The following is a 20,188-nucleotide window of genomic DNA, read 5'->3' on the forward strand; positions in this document are numbered from 1 at the left end:
AATATATAATGAAGGGACATATGCTATTGGAATGAGGATATTTAACCATCTTCCTATAAATATAAAATCATTATCATATAAAATTGAATTGTTTAAACCAGCATTAAAGAGATATCTTTGCTCATGGTCATTTTATTCATTAGATGAGTTTTTTAATCAAAATAATTTGTAAATACTGATTGGATGTAAATGGGATTAACTGTATGTTATATTTTTTAATTTTAATTATATTTATTACTTAGTATTATGTGATATTGTTTTATGATTAATGTTTAATGATTGTGACGAATGAACCTGGAGTAGTAAGAAGTAAAAGGTTGTATTTCTAACAGTGTATGAATCTGCGTTGTTATGATATGGCTTGATTTAATGTTACACCATGTATCTTTTTATGTTTTGTACGAGATTGTATAAGTTTGACTAGCTCTATATCCAATGGGTGCTAAAGCCCCTGTACAGGATTTGTGGAGTTATTTAATAACAATAAACAATAAAGTTGGGAAAACTGATTCGTACCACTGAAACTTCCAAGTTATTGCTTTGTAGTCAACAAAGAAAGACAAATATACAACCCTGTTCCAATGATTCCTCCCACGCTTCTTTCGCGGAATAAATAACAAAACTTAAAATTCTATTTTTACACTGAAATATATTGAAATTCCCCTTCAACCGTTCACACATGACATAAATTTACATTAAACATCGAACGATAGTCACCGCCGTCACCATCATAGGAGAAGAAACGAACGTCCTTTATGTGCGTTTATGCGTTCCCGCCCGTCTTGCTCACAGCTGACAACTTCTCGGTTGCCACCATGGCCTGGAAATACTGCGCGTTAAATTTAAGAAAAAATTAACAGAAATAACATATACTCTGTGCTTGCTTCCATGTTAGCTTATTGCAGTTGAGTTTCTTTTCTTTTTTGAGTTCCTTCGCTATTAGGCAGCCAGATATTGTTTCAATGATAACGATATGAATTATGTTCGATTATGTTGGCAATGGTTCGGCTAAACTCGTGGAGTGTGGAGCCCGTGAAACTGTACGTAGACTCTTCATCGCTATTCAGCGTCAGTTCGTTGAATCAACGGAGGAATAGAGTTTTTCGTGTGATGGATCCAAGCTCCAAGACTGGCACTACTCGTACTAAACAGCATGGGGCACTGTAACAGGCTTAATAGTATCTGCTGCCAGAACCCAATATACCACGTCATTTTATGTTGACATAAGGTATGCAATGACGGAGGCGAAAATCGGAATAGTGGAACCAGTCGAGGTGGTCGTTGCTAGGCAATGGAACAATATACACGTATCCGCAGCATCATGTACTGACGCAACAATAAGGGACGCAGTTTTTTCTGTGCGACTGTTTATGGCAAAGATACTGTAGACACGTTTCCACAGCACCGACTCAGCACGCAACAATACAGGAGTGGTTGGAAGAAGTGTTTCCTGTGTGTCCGTGCCGAGGCTATATACTAAGACCTAGCGACCAGCTGCAAGTGATAGGTGGCAGTTGATGGTTGGCCTTGAGGCATTTCCATTATTAGCAGCCAAGAACTGTAGTACAGAGAATTTTAGAAATATTTCCTGTTGAAGAAGAAACCATGGTGAGTATTTTGTGCTTGTTTGGACGAGAATAACTATATTTGTCTTCATCCATAGATTTTCAAGCCCAGAGAAACCAAGTTTTCTAACAAGATTGTGTTACTTTTCATAATCTAGGAGGTCACTTTTTAATGGATGGCTGTAGGTATTGTAGCAGTTTGTAATATTGTATATCAGAATGATAAATTCAACAAAGATGATGAGGGCAAGTCATGTAGCATGGATGTGAGAATGAGAAATCCATAGAAAGATCCAGACAGTAAACCTGAATTAATGAGACCACTTTGGAGACCTATGCATGAAGGGTAGGGTAGTATTAATGTATTAATCATTTCCATGCCATACATGGCATCTTGTACCCTTGTTAAAATTGCCAGAGCTGAGGAGATTGGCTCAATGTTAATCACATAGTAGATCATCTCTCTCAACAGATGCGCATTGCCTAGACTTATTTTATATATACATTTATTTTTTCAGAATTAAAAGATACATTTCTGGTCATTAGAGGAATCTACAGAAGTATTGAGGGTTTCTGTGTTCAACCACATTTACCCCCCACCCCCAACAGTCTGGAGATATCAAATGGTTTTATAGTAGGACTAGGTAGTCAGTTAAAACACAATCTTCACCTACCAAGCACAAACACCACAGCCAGTAAACATGTCTCAGTGATAATATGGTTGCATTTGTTGTTTTACAGAACCGTACAGATTTAGAGAAAGTACAAGGTCTGTGTACTGAGATGTGCCCAGCATCTTCTCAAGGTGCATATCAAGCTGTCAATATAAAAGCTGAGGTACTGTCAGATGTAGAAGAGGAAGATCCTCTCGCAATACCATTTCCAGAAATAAAGACTGAACCTGAGGTGAGTTGTGTTTCAGGTTCCATGTTAGGTGGATTTCACAAATATAGATACTCCTTGTTTTACTAACTTGTTACAGTGAACAGCTTAGATTCATAAGAAGTTTTATTTGCTGAGGCAGATAAGTACATACACAGTGCGGGGCAGGTGGGGAGGAGCAGGCATTGCCACATGCCTGTGACTCTTATAATCTTTCAGAATCAGCTGTGCCCTTGATGCTTACATTTTATTGATAAATATCTGTGTTAGTTGTGTCCATCATGGCTCCCTGACATGAGAAAGTAGCTGTGAAAGGTGTATATAAACCGAAGAAAGTAAGGGAAGCAATTGGTGTGCCTATAAAGCTGGAAATAATGAAAGGGATTGAAGGAGGACAGTGATATAAAGACATATGTACAGCTGTTTTGTTTCATTGCATCAGCTGGGAGAAAAGAAATGTGATTAAAATAATAAGATTTATTTTCAGCACTAAATATCCAAAATGAACAATGGAGTCCTCATTTTTATGCTTATTTACTGCTATAGCAAATGGGGAAAAAATTTGTGGGGAGGCTTCTCAGTGACTCATGAATGAGCTGGCGACTTTTTCATGTAAGGTAATGGGAATATCAATTTTGTATTATGAAATATCACTTTATTCACAGTTTTCATGCCATGAATTGCCTTTTTTAAACAAGGGATACCTTCATGTAGAATTGACAGTTTTCTTTCTGATCTCCATCCGTCTGTGCACATGAAAGAACTCAGTATGGTCACTGGCTTTTAAAGAGCATTTTCTGATATGTCTTAAGATGATTGTTATGTGTTGAATGTTGCATGTGGTGTACCATTTCCATTTTCTCTTAAGGAAATCTGATATACTTGAAATTAAGTATTGTGTAAACTGAATAATCAGAGAAATTCTATATCAGCAATAATCTTGTACAATGTTCTTGTTTATCCAGTCGAATAAAATTTGCTTTGATACCACATCATAGGGTTCCCAGGATATGTAAATGTTTAAAGTTGTGATTTATTTGTTTTCTGACTTTGATACAATCTGTAGCCATATACTAAGAAAGAGTCGTCATTAAGCTGTGGACCTGTAACGAGTTTTTTTTACATTCCCTACAGTACGGACAATACTTTGTGAGATGAGGCACTGACTAATATTATAATTTACTTTACTACATCTACATTATGAGCCTCATACACAATTTTATATACGCATAAGTATGAATATTCCAACTTGTCCGTCAGAATGAAACAAAAAAGAAATCACAAACCAACGACTGACACGTTGATGTAAAAACACCAAAAGAATTTTATTCCTATTTTATATCATACTTCTTTTCTATGTAACTTTATTTATTGTATTTTTTACATCAAGTGTTTTTATATATTTTAATAATGTTGTATCCAATCTTGTTGGTGCTGCCGTTCAGTGGTGTGTGTATGTGTGTAAATCATGTGTTTGCCTGATGATGGCTATCAATAGCTGAAACATGTAGCAGGGCCAAAAATGGTCTGATCTTGATATTAGTTGTGTTGTGACGGATATAATAAAGAGGTTGTATATTGTAACACAACAGTATGCATGAAATGAAAATTATATTTATTATGCCTGACACTTGGGGGCGGGGGCGGGGTTGCGTCTGTTCCTGCTGTTAGGTGACTGTCATTGTGCTGACAGATTTTGTGTTATTTTTTTATGTTGAGGTTAGTGGCATGAGTTGAAATGCAACATTGGTCCTTCCAGTAATCTATACACTTCATCCCACAGCTGAAGACCATGGTAGTCACTAGCAGAAGGAAGAGATTTGTCAGGCTTTCACAACAATAACAGGTTAGGTCGGGATATGTGTGACACAGAGCACAGTTCATTACTTTGCAAGCAATAAATCTGAAACCCTCAGAAGGATTCAGACCATTGCAATGGTTTATGCTGCACAGGCAAAGTGTCCTCCAGACTTGCCCAGTACAGAAGAGACAATGATTTTAGTGAAAGCTGAGTTGCCAGATGATGGTCACATTGAAAGTTATGTACAATGATTTTACTGCCCACACCTCTTTGCTTCCTTATTATGAAATACGTGACTTTAAGATTAACTCTTCTTCCCCAGATGTAAATAAGTTTGATCAGCTTGTCATAACATAGTCTTCTCAGTCAGTCCCTTAACCGTGTTAAATTATATAGCAGTGCAACTTCAGGATGACTGTTAGTAACGGAGAGAATGTTGAGTGTTTTAGGTGAGTGAAAAGAGTTTCTTACCAGTACAGGGATGGAAGCACTATCTCTAGTCATAGATTGTATATTTTCCTGGATTATAAATATGTTAGTGACACTGTAGTTTCAGATGGTGGAAGTGAAAAATATGTGAATTTCTATTCCCTGTGTGAAACTGGTGAGTGATGATAATGAAACAATATGAGTTGTGTTAAGTCAGGTACACACTAGCGAGCTGTTGCATGTAACATAACGGTTACTGTAACCACATTCTTTTAGTGTGGACGCCTTCTGAACCACGCTCGCGAACATACTTCGAGCACGCTCTCTAACACGACCGGTGAGCCACTGCCTTGTCGGTTTTTGCTGCAAACACAAAGGGACTCGCAGTAGGCTCATGGACGCCACAATCGCTTGCTCGTAAATGTGTATGTTTCCTCCGAGCCAGGAGTAGCATTGTGAATTGCTATGTCTTCATGGCTAGCTCACCACGAGCACTATGGATCGGGTCGCTTGAAGCTGGTTACATGACGACTATGGACGTGTCGTCCATATGAAGACGTGGTTACAGTAACCGTTACGTTACATGCAACAGCTCGTTAGTCTGTACCCAGCCTTAGGGAATGAGAGTTTGAATGGGAAGGCATGTATCATGATAAGGGGTAGAGGGACTATCCACTGTTGTGTTTTAGTTGCAGAATGTAACAAAGGGCACAGCTTATTTGAGGTTTAGATAACATGTCAGTGAAGATTTTTTCTAGAAATACGCTACCCAATGCCAGAGATTTATTGAGAATAATTCATTAAGCTGAAGGGCCCTGTGTTTGAAGCAATACTTTGGAACCCAAAGATTCATATGGTAGTGTGGGTTTGTGTGTTATGTCAGTTTTTTTACCTGAATTGAGTTTGCCGAAGATGGGACCTGTGCCCAAGGGTGATTCATATAGAACCGGCCCGACGAAATGAGGTGTAATATAAAATATACCATACAGATATTAAAGTGATTTACACATATCTTATCTTGGATTGTGTGCTGTGATCAGAGCAGGTGTTGAAAGTGTCCACCGTTTTCAAGTAGGCATTAGAAACACTCGCTGTTCAACAGTGTACTCCATGACTGTCACCTGTGCACTGCAGACACATTTCGGCATTGTCCTTGACCTTTCAGCATAAGGGCTGCCACTTGCCAGATCATGAGCACAGCATTCGACTCAGCACGGCCCACAGATTATTATGTCATAATTGTGAGCGGTTATATGCATCACCTGCAGAATTATTAGCAAATTCATCGGGCTGGTTCTATACGATTCACCCTGTATGACACTTTGTATGCTGATGAGCTGTCTGATCACAGGTTTACTGGTTGTATCTTTTGTCTATAGAGATCAGGTTTTCTTCTACAGTTGCTATAATACTCACAGCCTTTACACGGCCATCCTCTGTGATATACAGAAATGTTTCATGTAACATCAGCTGTTTCATTATGATCTTCTTGTACAGAAACTGTCATAGCTTTGCAGAGTTTCCATGGGCACCCATGAGATTCAATTCAATTCAATTTATTTCAAATTCAAAAATAGATCCAGATACAGGCTGGGAAACAACCATTGGATATAGAATGAGTCACAGATCATCTGGTTGTTATCGATTTGTTGCATTAAGTGTCCCATGTCCATAGGGCAGGGAAATAAGTTGCCTTTTGCTAGGTATCTGACCCTGTGGGCATGCTCAGCAGTGAGACTTCAGTGCAGCAAGCAGCTGCATGACTGAATGACTAGCAACACTGCTTGTGTAACTGAACAGGGGCTTGCTTTGAGAAAGTGTTATGATTGGACCAGTGAAAACAAATCAGTTTTGTAGAATCTGTTGTGAAATATGGACCTACTAAGTTGAATTGACTCTATTGATGAGTCCCTAATAGCCAGAACAGACAAACATGGCTGTACATGTGTGGTAGCTGATCCCACTAGCAGACAAGCACATGATACAAGGGAAGCGGTGAACTGTCAGCCTTGGAACTGATAATTCCAGACCATTTAAGAAATGTTGGCAGTCCATACAAATGACAGACAAAGCATGAGGCTGCCAGTCAGAGCCAGTATTTAAATATGGCTTAGGCCAGTGGTAAAGTGATAGATTTAGAGGATTCAAATCAGCACATTTTAAGTGTTATTAGTGTTCAGTTTTTGTGAAGTGCTGTTAGTGTTAAACCTGTATAGTGCTCTGTACATGAATTGGAACTGGTGCTTGTGCAGTAAATTTATAGATAGTTCTGAGTGTGAAAATAACAGCAAGAAACAGAGAGACTGTGGTTTTAGTCCGCAGGAGAGCTATACCGACCGAGTGGCTGTCGCTAGTCGGCGGAGTTAGTGCAAACTTTAGCAGATAGCAGAACTGCGGAGCGGAGCCACTATATCCTTGAAATAGCTCCTCAATTATCCTCACAAGGCTGAGTGGACCCCATTCCAGACCCGCTACTTCTGAGAAAATGTTGTAGTGCCGGGAATCAAAACCAGACCTCAGGATCTGTAGCCAGGAACCCTGGCCACTAAAGCACAGAGGTGGTGAAAGAGAAAGACAGGAATTTCAAATTGAATGGACAAAGTCTGATGTATTCATATGAGATTCAGTGGATTCCTGCTGTTTCTGATTTGCAGTGAGAAATTGTCCAGCAAAAAAATAATAGAAACTAACCAGTTGGAGGCATGAAGATAGAGCAGTAGTGGATCTGCAGAGAAAAGCACAAAAAATGAGATCTACATTTGACAGTTGGATAAAATCATCATGCAATACCACTAATGCTAGTTTTATTGCAGCAAAGCAGGTTGCTAAATAAGCGGCATAATTCACATGTGTAGGAGAAATACTCTTTGTCAGTAAGATCTGAAAAGTTGGTTACAGCTTTTCTTTCATATTGTTACTCCTGTGTTGACATTGACAGTGTTTCACCTGCAAGCTGCTGTCAGTAAAATGGAGTGCTGCAGGGGTCAGTTTTAAGTGTGACCTTGTGTGCGGTCATCATCAGTGGGATGGTAAATGTGTTAGTCCATGTTTGTCAACAGTATTATAGGTTCATGTCACCAATCAATCTACCGCAGTTTCTGCAGCACTTGTACTTTCAAACGTTCACTTCAGATCACTCTTGTGTTCCACACTGGGTTCAGTAACTGGATTTTTTTACCTGCTGCAAACACTACACGCAGTTCCACGGTGTACATCCTATGCAAGACTGTACCTAACTAGTAGAACTCTACAGGTTGCTTCATCTGTGACATGTCTTGTCCTTCTGCTTCAGAGTAAGATAGTATGGAAACCTGACCTGAGATGGCTGCATGTTAAATGCCGACATTCACTGAATATTCGTATGAGACATTTCAGCCATTATACTTAATATTGATAATTAAGTACCGCCCCAGACACCTACTCCATCTTCAGCAAAGCACAACACTCATTATAGCAATGGATGGATAGACAATGAAGAAGTAATATAACATCAGACATGTTCATGAAATCTACATAGAAATAGCAACACTAGAAGAAGCCAGAATATCTACAAACTATTCACTATCAAGAATGATACATATGCAAAAAATTCACTACACTCTCAAGTATACAGGCTTTTGGAAGGTATTTAAATATTACTCCTAGAAATTAATGTCTCCTGTGAAGTTTTAACTACTAAGTTGCACTTCATGTTTCTTATTACTTAATTATTCGTGAAATATGTTAATGTTTTTTTTTTTTTTTTTTCCGTGACGGGTCTCAAAGTGGAGGCTGGATGAAGCTGTTCGAGACTCTACTGTGTTCTAATCCATTCTAAGATTGACTGTGGAAGCTTCACATATGGCTCCACAGTGAGGTCCAAACTATCTTAATTCCTGTCTAAATGCTATGATCTGTATCAAAACTTGTGCCTTCTGCACAAGCTGTCCTGACATTCTAGGGGTGGTGAATCTGGAGAACCTCCAGTCTTCCTGCAGAAGCCTGTCTTATTGTGTACTCATTTGGTGAAGATGGCAACACAGCCCCCTCCTTCCTACACTGGTATTTCACACAATCTAGCACCATATATTCTTGCTGAACACCTGAGCTTTACATCTTGAATGAGTACACCTTTACTTCCTCCTGCATTTTGACAGTTATATCACACATGCTCTAAACACATTCTGTGTAATATAGGGAGTCTATTAAATGAGCTTTTGTTAACCATGTCCTTTCACAAATGACAGAATTGGTGAAGATATGTCAGAATTCCCCACAGTTTCAAGGATCACTTCAGTGGGCTATGAATTTTCCAATAGAAAATGGTTCCCATCTAGAGCGCATAAGCTATTATGTCCCAAACACCTGCCTGCACCCCACACGCACGCATGCACACACCATGCTTTCAGCCCACTGTTTGCTACAGCCAGTGCTCCATATGTCGAAGGCTTTTTCCTCTATTCTTCTCTGTGACTGTGTAACAAATTTACTGCCCTTGCTGCAGCCATGTGTGAAGAGCATAACTGTAGATCTGCTATCTGCAGGAGAAAGTGTAGCAGGTACAGTATTCTTGTGAAATTAGATGTTATGTGTCACAAGAAAAGAAGGAAGCATGCGATAGACATTGCACATGCTATTCAGATTCCAGGAATGACGATTCATACTGATTTGAAGAGTGCACAGGAAATTGAAACAAAGGCTGTTAACCCGTTAAACCACTGGAAGGTGAAAATTACATGCTGAAGGTGTGAGTGATTGAGGTTTTGGAGTTGGGTCTCACAATGTGAATTGAGAATGTTATCAACAAACCTCCTTAAGCCTAGTCCTCATTCAAGAGAAGGTTGTATGATTCTATGTGTTTATGAAGGAAGAAGTTAACAATTTTAGCAAAAGAAGAAAGATTCAAGGATGTTAGAAATGACATAGTAGAGTTGTTGGAACCTCATTCTTTGCCATTAATGAATGAGTAACTGGAAGAGACAGATGGACAAACATATATTGATGATGAGAGTGTGACTTCAAGAGAGAATACCGTAACAAAAGGTTTAAGAGAAACCTTCAAAAGAATTAATAAGACTGTGGATTATTTTTGAACCATGATCATCTCTGTGTTTATTCTGCCAAGGTTGTATATGAACTGGAAGATGTGTTGCCATGCTATAAATAAATTTGACAAACAAAAATGCAAGCTGAAACCTATTCTATTCAGGTTTCCAAAATACAGACCATTCAGGGAGGGATCAGAACTTTCCAGTTTTCAGCACACACACACACAGATTGTAAAATTGTTGTTAGTTATAGTTTGGAAGGTAAAAACAATTGAGAACTTAAGGCTGTGATATGTTAAGGTATGTAAAAGAGAATTGTTTTTTAATACAGTATAATCATTAGTTCAAAATTGGTGTGGTAGTTTTTTTTGGGAGTTTGGGTGGGTAGGGATGGCTGTTTAAACATGTCCTGACACCATCATTACTTCTCAGGTTATAGACACTCCTGTGGTAAGCTTTGATGTAGCAGTCCTTATTAATGCTTGTTTACATTATTTGTTGTGGGCAGCAGCTCTCCCCTTAAGATTATTCGCTTCAAGTGGCATTTTCCAGACCCAGTTAGCCACAGATATCAAGGACCTCCTGTATGATGATGAAATCTAATGCCTGACACTTCCCTTTCCTGTCATCCATATATAGCAGGAATCCTCATTGAATAGCTGGAGTATATGGATGTGTACAGGATGGTACATGAAATTCTGTTCTGTATTCATTGGTTTTCATACTCTCCAAGTATCTATTATTTATTAAATGATTATTAAAATAGTTCTGTTTTTCTATGTTCTTCTCTTTGTTGTCATCAAGAAATTTTATGGGAAGGTAGCTGAGTAGTATCAGAAGATATACAATATATCCCCACTTGGACAGCCAGTCCCACTAGGGAACACTAAAACCAACAACTGACTCAGGGGCAGTGAAATAGCCTATTTTTAAGTAAGATTTGACGTACTCACAGCTGCTTTTTTCCCCCCATATGACATCCTTACATTATCCTTTGCATTATGATCTCTCTTGCACAGACACCATTATTGCTTTTTCAGTTTTGATGGAAACACTGAAGGCCATCTAGTTTTTGATCTTCATAAGGAAGTGCCTTTATTATGTAGCTCAGTGGGTCTGCTCAGTAACGAGCCTGCCAATACAGAAGCCAGTGGAGCTCTTTTTCTTGGGTGTTTATGATCAGAACAACTTCTGCAATGTAATATTTGTGCTTTACTTCTTTTCTTTCTAATCTCATCATGGCAACATATATGGAACAATACCCAGGATAACAAATCACAATCAGTGAAGCCATGTGTTACGGTGGGGCATTCTTTCAGCTTAATCATGAAGAAGGAAATCACATTTACATGCCTTTCAATTAGGCACAGTTGTCTGTTACAAGTGGCCCCCCATTACCATTTTACACAGCCTGAAGGTGTGCCCATGTTCTGACAAATGCCAAAATTTTATATGCTCAGGGAACATTGCATGGCACTCTGTGACATGACTGACATGGATGTGTTAATGGTAATGAGGTGGCTGCATTTAACCGACTTCATTGTGTTGTTCTCTTCAAAGTCACTGTTCAGTTTTTCAAGGATTTCACTGGGCCATTTACAGCCTGTCTTGAGTGTCATTTCTTAAATCAGCATTTATTATTGTTTCATCTTATGTTCTGTTCATACACATAATCATGTAATGATCTTTAATTTTGTAATATATTAGATAATGGAAGTGTAGCCTGACTTTTTTGACATGTGAGGAGTCATGTTTGCTGATGGAGAGAGAGAAAGAGATAGACACACACACACACACACGCCCACATTCTCTCTTTCTCTCTCTCTCTCTATATATATATATATACATACATACATACATACAGGGTGTTTCACGACTTTAGGGCATACTGCAGGAGGTGATTTCCTAGGTCTTTGTGATCAAAAAAGTTCATATAAACATGTGTCCAATTATGGACGGTTACGGAATTATGACCGTTTTTTCATTCCCATACATGCCCTCTTATGAACCGCGTCTGTCAGCTACCAGGTCGCTATATTTAGCCAGCTAGAGATACAGCGTTCTCGTTTTCTCGACACTTGAGAGCGGGGTGGGTTGGTATGTCCGGCACGGTTCACAACCGAGCGGCAGCCTGTGTTGCGGCCGACAGTGACATTTTCGAAAATCAGCTTTAAGTGCCAATCAATTCAAATTAAAGGTAATTTCACGAAGTTAACTTTACATTCATACTTTAAATGTATCATGAATTATGCTGGTTTATTGTTTTGTTCCGTTTATTGTCAGTAATCGTTACCTTCTATTCTGAGTTGAAAACGGTCATAACTCTGTAACCGTCCAAAATCGGACACATTTTTATATGAACTTTTTTTGATCACAAAGACCTAGGAAATCACCTCCTGCAGTTATGCCCCAAAGTCATGAAACACCTGTATATATCTGTCTCCCCCTCCCTACTTTCTGTCACCCCTCTCTCTCTCCTACCCTCTTAGATTGTATACTTGAATTTTAGACTTACTTATCCTCATAGGAGGATTTTTTTTGTCAATTCTTCTCGTTTTCTAGAATGTTTCGGATGACCTTCGAACTCTACATGATGAAGACTGGCCATTTTGCTGTAATGTGGGAAAGAAGTCACTCAGTCATCACAGTGCTCTGAAGACACCACAGCGCATACATAGTTTGGAGTCGTTATTTTGGTGTGACAAATGTAATAAGTCATTCAGTGAACAGGGTTCTCTGAAGAGACATCAGCGCATACATAGTGGTGAGAGGCCATTTTGGTGTGACGTGTGTTGTAAGTCATTCATTCAGCATAGTGATCTGAAGGTGCATCCATGTATACATAGTGGGGAGCGGTCGTTTTGGTGTTTTGTGTGTAATAAGTCATTCAATAAGCAATGTAATCTGAAGGCACATCAACGCATACATAGTGGAGATCGGCCATTTCGCTGTGATATATGTAATAAGGCATTCATTCAGCTGAGTCATGTGAAGACACATCAGCGGATACATAGTGGGGAGCGGCCATTTTTGTGTGATGTCTGTAATAAGTCATTCAATAAGAAGAGTAATATGAAAGCTCATCAACGCATACATAGCGGGGAGCGGCCATTTTGCTGTGATGTATGTAATAAGTCATTCATTCATCATTGTGATCTGAAGGTACATCAACGCACACATAGCGGGGACCGGCCATATTGGTGTGACATGTGTAATAAGTCATTCACTAAGAAGAGTAATCTTAAGAGGCATCAGCGCATACATAGTAGGGAGCTTCCAATTCCCTCTGATGTATGTTATAAGTGATTCATTCAGCAGAGTCATATGAAGATACCTCAACACATACATAGTTGGAAGGGGCCAATTTGGTGTGATGTGTGTACTAAGACATTCATTAGGCAGAGTACTCTGAAGATACATCAAAGTGTACATAGTGGTGAGTGGCCATTTAACTGTGATGTGTGTAATAAATCATTCAGTGAACAGGGTAGTCTGAAGTGACATCAGCGCATATATTGTGATGAGCAGCCATTTAAGTGTGACATGTGTAATAAGTCATTCAGTGATCACAGTAATCTGAAGAGGCATCATTTCATACTAGTGTGGAGCAACTGTTTTCTGTGATGTGAAATAAGTCATTCAGTCAACACATTATTCTGAAGACACATCAGTTCCTACGTAGTGGGAAATAGTTGTTTTTCTGTGATGTGTATAATAAGTAATTCAGTTGTCATTTTCATCTGAAGGCATGTCAATTCAAACACAGTGATGTGTGTAGTAAATCATACAGCTGTGGGAATATGCCTTCTTGATCATGCTGTGTACATATTCTTTCCTCACAGACTGTAGATGGGTTGAAGATGCAGCCTCATTCCACCGATGTGCTTAGTTAACAAGAGACTGCTCAGAGTTGGTGTCCATGATAAGATGTTCTGCTGTATGTTTTATATAAATATAACTCATGTTACAGAGTGATGGATACACAAATTCATTATTGTCTGATTAAAATAGGCTACACTATAAATTATTATAAATAAGATTGCAAAGAGAAAAGACCTTAAGATAGCATACAGTTCCCAGAGCCCTGTTACTGCCTGTCACGGTTTTCACCTTCACAAGCGGCCATGTTCTCTTGCTCTTATTTCATCTGCATGAAGAAGTTTGGAGCTATAGGATAACTGTAGTCACTATAACCACTGCTATTGGTTCACATGGCATGGCCTACCTCATAATGCATGACAGGTTTTCACAAAGTCTGTGCACAGTGGGTGCTGCACATGCTGACCCCACAATACAAAATGCACAGAATTGGTCAGGCATTACAGCATCTCAATTGCTACCACGATGAAGGACATGATGTGCTAGCCCGAATTGTCACAGGTGACGAGTCTTGGGTTCACCATTACCAGCCCGAGGCAAAGCGTGCGTCAATGCAGTGGAAACATCCTGCATCGCCTGCCAAAAAAAATAGTTTAAGGTGACACCATCCTCCAGAAAAGTGATGCTCACAGACTTCTGGGATCATGAAGGCATACTGCTCACCACATTCCAACCTCAAGGACAAATCGTAAATGCTGACGCCCACTGTAATATCCTCAGGAAACTTCGTGAGGCCATTCAGTGGAAGCGATCAGGACTCCTCACCAAAGGCATGTTGCTCTTGCATGGCAACATGCGTCCTCATACTGCCAACAAGACAAATGGGACGCTGCGAAATTTCAAGTGTGAAGTCCTCAAGCATTCTCCATATAGCCCTGAACTTGCTCCAAGCGACTTCCATTTATTCAGCCCTCTTAAACATCATCTTTCAGTTGAACATTTTCCTGACGATGAAGCCGTAGAAAGGGAAGTCACCACCTGGTTCCAACAGCAGCCCAAAGAATTTTATGCTGCTGGTTTTCAGAGGCTTGTGAAATGATGGGACAAGTGCCTCAATGTACAGGGAGATTATGTTGAGAAATAAAAGCATTTTTCAAATCAATACTCTTATTTATTTAAATTCTATATCCATTTGTAACTTACTTACTGACTTACCCTCGTACATAACTGTGCAATAGGAAGACACTCCTGCCGATTTATAATTGCTACTTCACATTTATATTAATATCTTCAATACCGCATGCACTTGATAATGTCCCCGCATGTTACCTTACGAACACAAGAAACAATTTTGCTTTTTCTTTCCTCAAGCAGAAATATTGGTTTATTATTGTCACGTGTCCGGGGTTCTGTGATGAATAATAACAGGTTCTGGATTGGATGACGGGATTTATTGCCGGCTTCTATTACAGTCACAACCAATTATAACAGCTCACAATCAGTGACAAAGACTCGCTCCATTCCTTACTGGACCATGCGTGTCTCCTCTTCCACTCTGACGGTCAGGCAGTCAGTCAGTAAGTCTTGGTGTCGAGCCCCATGTCGGGCTCATGAGCAGATATTTATTACTCTTTGAGAGTTATGGTCTTGTTTTTGTGGGGCTTCACGCATTTACAACGTTTATGTTCCATGGAAACGTGCTCCGTATCCAGTTGGTTCCCAAGAATCACTCTTTCCATGGTAACGCACTTGCACGCTCTAGCAAGACGTCTAGCACTGAACTATTCAGTCCCATTATATCATGTTCTGTGTCTTTCACTTTGGTTAAAATTTCAACCTGAGGAATGGCTCTCTGTTAAATGGCTTGCTCTTTGACATACAGGATCCTGTGTCCTGGAAGGATGAAACACAAATCGCCAAAATAGTAATTGAAAATACACAGCTTCGTAAAGAAGTTGAAGTTGCAAGGAAGACTTTGGCAGAGCTGGAAACAGGAAACGAAAACATGAATGATTACATCATTGTATTACAAAAGGTTGTGTATGCAATAAAACCGGAAACGACGGACGAACAAGATAGAGAACGATTTCAAACACAAAAATTTTGATAAACTTATAGGAAAAATTGCCAGGAGAGCCCGAGCAGAAAGAATATTACTGTGGGCAGCATGAGAAACTGAAAGAAACGAAAGCTGCAACAGACAGGATATTCAAAAGTCTCTTTATTAAGTTGGCATCTGCATATGTTCAAACAGAGAGAGACCATCACTGGTTGAGAGATTTGCGGATGAACATAGGCCAAGAAAAAGAACGCAACGCTGCAAAATATATGTATGTACAAGAAGTAGCTTACAGCCTACACCAGTTAAGAGCCATATATAAGGGTCACAATTTGAATTTTCTCGATTGTGGTAGGAGCAAGTTGAGAAACGGAGAAGACAAGATGGAAATTTGCATTTAACAGGGAATGTGATATACCATTTTCTTTGATACTTCTCTTGTTTGTTACAGGAGCCTTGGTTCGTTCTAACGTTTCCTGTGTCTGCCTTTCAAGTGTGAGAGACTGAACTGTGTTTCATGATCTTATATTAAAAATGACAGTTTGCTTTCTGATTGGTTGCAGTGTTTTCAGGAAAGACTAGAACACTACGAAACGCAATTCGAGGCGCTGAGATGAAGCCCTCAACCAGAAGAACTGCATGAGGAAGAAACAGAAGCAGAGCATGAAGGTAAAGGAAACCATTAAGGAGCTGAGAGCTGTAAGTATTGTCTCTCTGAAGAAAGATAACTTCTGAAAATTCAGTTTAATATTTTTAATAGCTATTTTCTATGCCACTGAATCATAAATGAATAAATACTACTTCTTTTTCCCAAGCTGTTAAATAAGAAACAGCTTTCTAAACTCCAGACTTTTACCCAAGTTTCTGAAGTTACTATTCTATTCTTTTCTACCCTGGATATAAATTACACTTCATAACCTGATGCTGCTTAATGTGTACAAAGAGCAACTTAACGCCTTCAGCAGGCTCCTAGATACTCGTTGCGGTGTGTGTACAAATTGAAAACTCAAGAGTTCAAGGATTTCTGGTTTTGTTCAGTCTCTGTACGCAATTCCTGGATATTTCCTTCATAGCCTTCAGCATCCTTTCCAATCGATTTTTACTTACTGTTCAACCTGCAAGAACACTTAAAATATGTGCAATATATTCAATTTTCTTGCAAACATGTATTTAGTATGTGTTTCCCACAACTTCCTGGATTGTTGCATGCCGAAGAATGGTAGTGTGACCTGAATTTCTGTTAGTTCTTTCGTTTCAATTTTCAATGAAGAATAAACTCCATGATTTTTAGTCCGCAAGCGAACTATACCGACCGAGCTACCGCCGCTTGTCAGCGAAGTTTAGGGCCAACTTTTTGCGGGTAGAGGGTGTCGCGTGGTCAGTCACGGCCGTTAATTTCAGTTTTCTAGACCGGAGCTGCTATTTCCTTGAAATAGCTCCTTAGTTATCATCACGAGGCTGAGTGGACTCCGTTCCAAACCCACTACTTCTCAGAAAATAATCTGGTAGCACCGGGAATCGAACCCGGACCTCTGGATCTGTAGCCAGGAACGCTGACCACTAGATCACAGAGGCGGTCAATGAAGAATAAACAACTCTCTTAAAGTTAATATCAGTCGTTTTAGTCATTTACGATTCCTATATCCTTTTTTACTCGAAGAATGTCAATATTTGTAAACTTCAGTAATATGAAATTAAGGAATTTGCATGAAATCGCGTGCTAAATTGACGTTAATGGAAATCGCTTTAAGTTGGTGGACACTGAAGGGACATATGTTTTGATTGTAGTACAGTTATAGCTGTGTAAGATCTGAGATTTTTATCGCGGTGCAGCAACCTGCTCACGCTCTTCTACCCTGAAGTTGGAGGCGATGCGTTTCTCAGAAATGTCGGTTCACACAAGATCTACCCGGCGACGCATCCCAGGAGACGGCATTCTTCAAAGTTATAGCTGTTTCCAAATTTATTGCAGAATTGGCAAACAAATTTTAATAACGTGTCTAGGCATGTGATGTGGCCTATTTCAGTCGGTATAGTTCTGTTGCTGACTAAAACCAGAGATTTTGTCTTTTTTTTTTTGTGGCAAGGGGACACTGATGGAATCGTTTGCAGATTTGTGAAGATGAACAGGACGAACCGCAGAATTATACCAGAGCTCAGCTGTGCCTTCCTGAATATTACACTTATTTCATGCACCATTTCACATGTAATATGAACACAGCATTTTGTGGCAACGCTTACGAATTCAGAAGTGGAATAATCTTGCATTAAGAGTAATCATTGAAAGCGGACTGAAAGTTAAATTCTGTAGGCACTAAAGAAAATTCAGTTTTGGCTTACTTCGATTTAGGAGACGAAATAGAACTTGTGTAAGAAGAAATTGTAATTTAACGAAGATCAGTTTGCTACCTCAGGGAGTGGTGAAGTTTTAAGAGTAATTCATATGAATAACTTTTGCGTTATTAACGTAAAAACTGAAGTACCCTCTGCAACAAGACTTTCTGAATTTAAAGTTTAGTTGAATGAAGATATCTTACATGACGAGATACAATTACTGTCTAATATTCTTGAACAGATTCAGGTTATTAATATTCCTGCCGACAAAATTTGATTTAGAATTTTCTATAATCATGAAAGTAGCGTAGTCGGTATAACGACTGGCTACGGGCTGGTCGGCGAAGTAGTCTGAGTTTGAGACCTGGTAGGGCCAAGAATTTTCTCTTTTCCAAGTAGTCCAGACCGGCTTTGGGGTCCATTCTACCTTCAGCTAGTGCCGAGGTCAAGAAAATGTGGATCTATATATCCACTGCCCCATACGCCTTCATGGCGTAGTACTTAATTCGTTAAGCATAGGGACAACTTTACCATTTACCTTACCTATAAATTTAAAGAACTTCCAGGAATCGGACCAGTCACCTCTGAGCATGAGTTTTGCTTGATCCAGCATAGCTCATGCTTGCTGGGCACCGTTTGAACAGCGAACATGAGCAGTAGACAGGAGGCGTAACGTAATCGTGTCTGTTCGCCAATGGTGACCGAAACATTTTGTCAAGGAACTATTTTGCCTCTCAGTTCAGGATTTGCCGTTTCGAGCTCCGGCAACCTCGGTCAGCCACTTGTAGCGCGGTGGAAACGGTGAAGCACATATCCTTGTCTTCATGACATAATGATTAACTAATTAATCAGAGATAAAACTTCACCTACCTATTCGTACATTTCGAAGTAACCGTTGAGAATTCTACTAGCAATCTACTCTGTATGTTTGTTAAAATTTTGTTAAAAACTCCGTTAAGTAACTGAGATATAAAGGATTATAGGAACCCGGCAGATTCCTGGTACTCATTTCTGTTAGAGGCTGAGTCGACCGCAGGGCCATAGTGAGCCTGGAAGGATTAAGTCACTTGAAAAATCCAGCGACCTCATCGGGAATAGAACCTGCGACCTTCGGGCTTCTAGCATAATGTCTCAACCGTCTATGCTACCTCGTGCCCCACTCCAGGCCTCAGTAAGTGTCACAAACAGACGCAGAGGGACACCTGTTTACTGTCACTTGCTACCGGGAACCTGACCCACGCTTTTGAATGACTGAATCGGCAGAATTTATAAAGTAAAAGTGTGGATTTCATACAGTGGTGCTTCGGAGAAATATACTATTTCGGTTTTCAGATTGGAAGGTGGAAGCATTATACTCCTCTGAAGAGTTGCCAGACTACATGGTGTCATAACCCATAAGGCCACAATTATTTATCATAGGTTAAGAGATAAATAAATACGTATATAACTTAAGGGAGACAGTAGTCATAAAGAATGTATTTCCGGTAGCACAAACTGAATGTTCAACACACCTAATAAACAAGCACCTGTTGGAATAACTAATCGACTACTTTCCCTTGATAGGACACGAAACGTGTAGAAAATGATACCTCCAACAATTCTTCGTTGCCGCTGGAAGGTCTTTACCCAGTTGTTACTTAGAAATGATAGGGCGGTCACTGACACACGCGTCCAACAATTCTTGTTACGTGTATTCATTGCCACGCGAAAATGTTCAGCGATCCGTTGCTTATCAACGAAATGAGTGATACATTTTACCATGACTTTGCCTAGCAACGATATGAGGGATACACATACAGAAACATACTGACTGGATATTTATGAATTACGCTGTTGAAATGGGCTCAGGTGCCATTATATACATAACAGATTTCATAGAGATTAGTTCAGGCATTCAAAAGTTGATGGAGTGGGATTCACAGATACACAAACAGCATGGAGATCTCATAAGCCGGCTTTAAGAAAGTGGGCTAAAACATCAGGCAGTGGATATCATCCTGCATCCACATATCATCTTCAGTATCTCAGTTCTGAAGTTCCAGCTTACTAATATACTCCAATTCTAATCTGCATATTCGAAAAAGCCACTTTCCAATGTTTTCCCTCGAAACTCTAAAACTCTTCGGGATTACAGGGTTTGTGGACTCTTTTTCTTTCACTCGAATAATAATTGTAAGGGTAACAGTCATCCAAATAAAAATGAAAATCATCAAGGCTGTGTATATCCTTTACATGGAGGGTATTTAAGAAAAGTTTAAGGTCTTTCATTCTG

General features: G+C 39.5%; 1 protein-coding gene across 5 annotated transcripts in view; it reads left to right on the top strand.

Annotated features, from left to right (window-relative positions):
- The first annotated feature begins 622 nt into the window (after positions 1 to 622).
- Positions 623 to 20,188, top strand: part of LOC111862546 — a 43,686-nt gene continuing 24,120 nt past the window's right edge. The window contains exons 1-3 of one of the 5 annotated variants that reach the window (XR_004512804.1): positions 623 to 1,608; positions 2,307 to 2,471; positions 16,146 to 16,281. Coding sequence is in view for 1 of the 5 variants with exons in the window: in XM_033750714.1 (XP_033606605.1) it covers positions 1,606 to 1,608; positions 2,307 to 2,471 (168 nt within the window). In the remaining 4 variants the exon portion in view is untranslated. The remainder of the gene's footprint in view (positions 1,609 to 2,306; positions 2,472 to 16,145; positions 16,282 to 20,188) is intronic. The other 4 variants (XR_004512805.1, XR_004512806.1, XM_033750714.1 and 1 more) reach the window with 4 other exon arrangements.

This window comes from Cryptotermes secundus, unplaced genomic scaffold (genome assembly GCF_002891405.2).
Source record: "Cryptotermes secundus unplaced genomic scaffold, Csec_1.0 scaffold1247, whole genome shotgun sequence".
In the NCBI taxonomy this organism is placed as follows: domain Eukaryota; kingdom Metazoa; phylum Arthropoda; class Insecta; order Blattodea; family Kalotermitidae; genus Cryptotermes; species Cryptotermes secundus.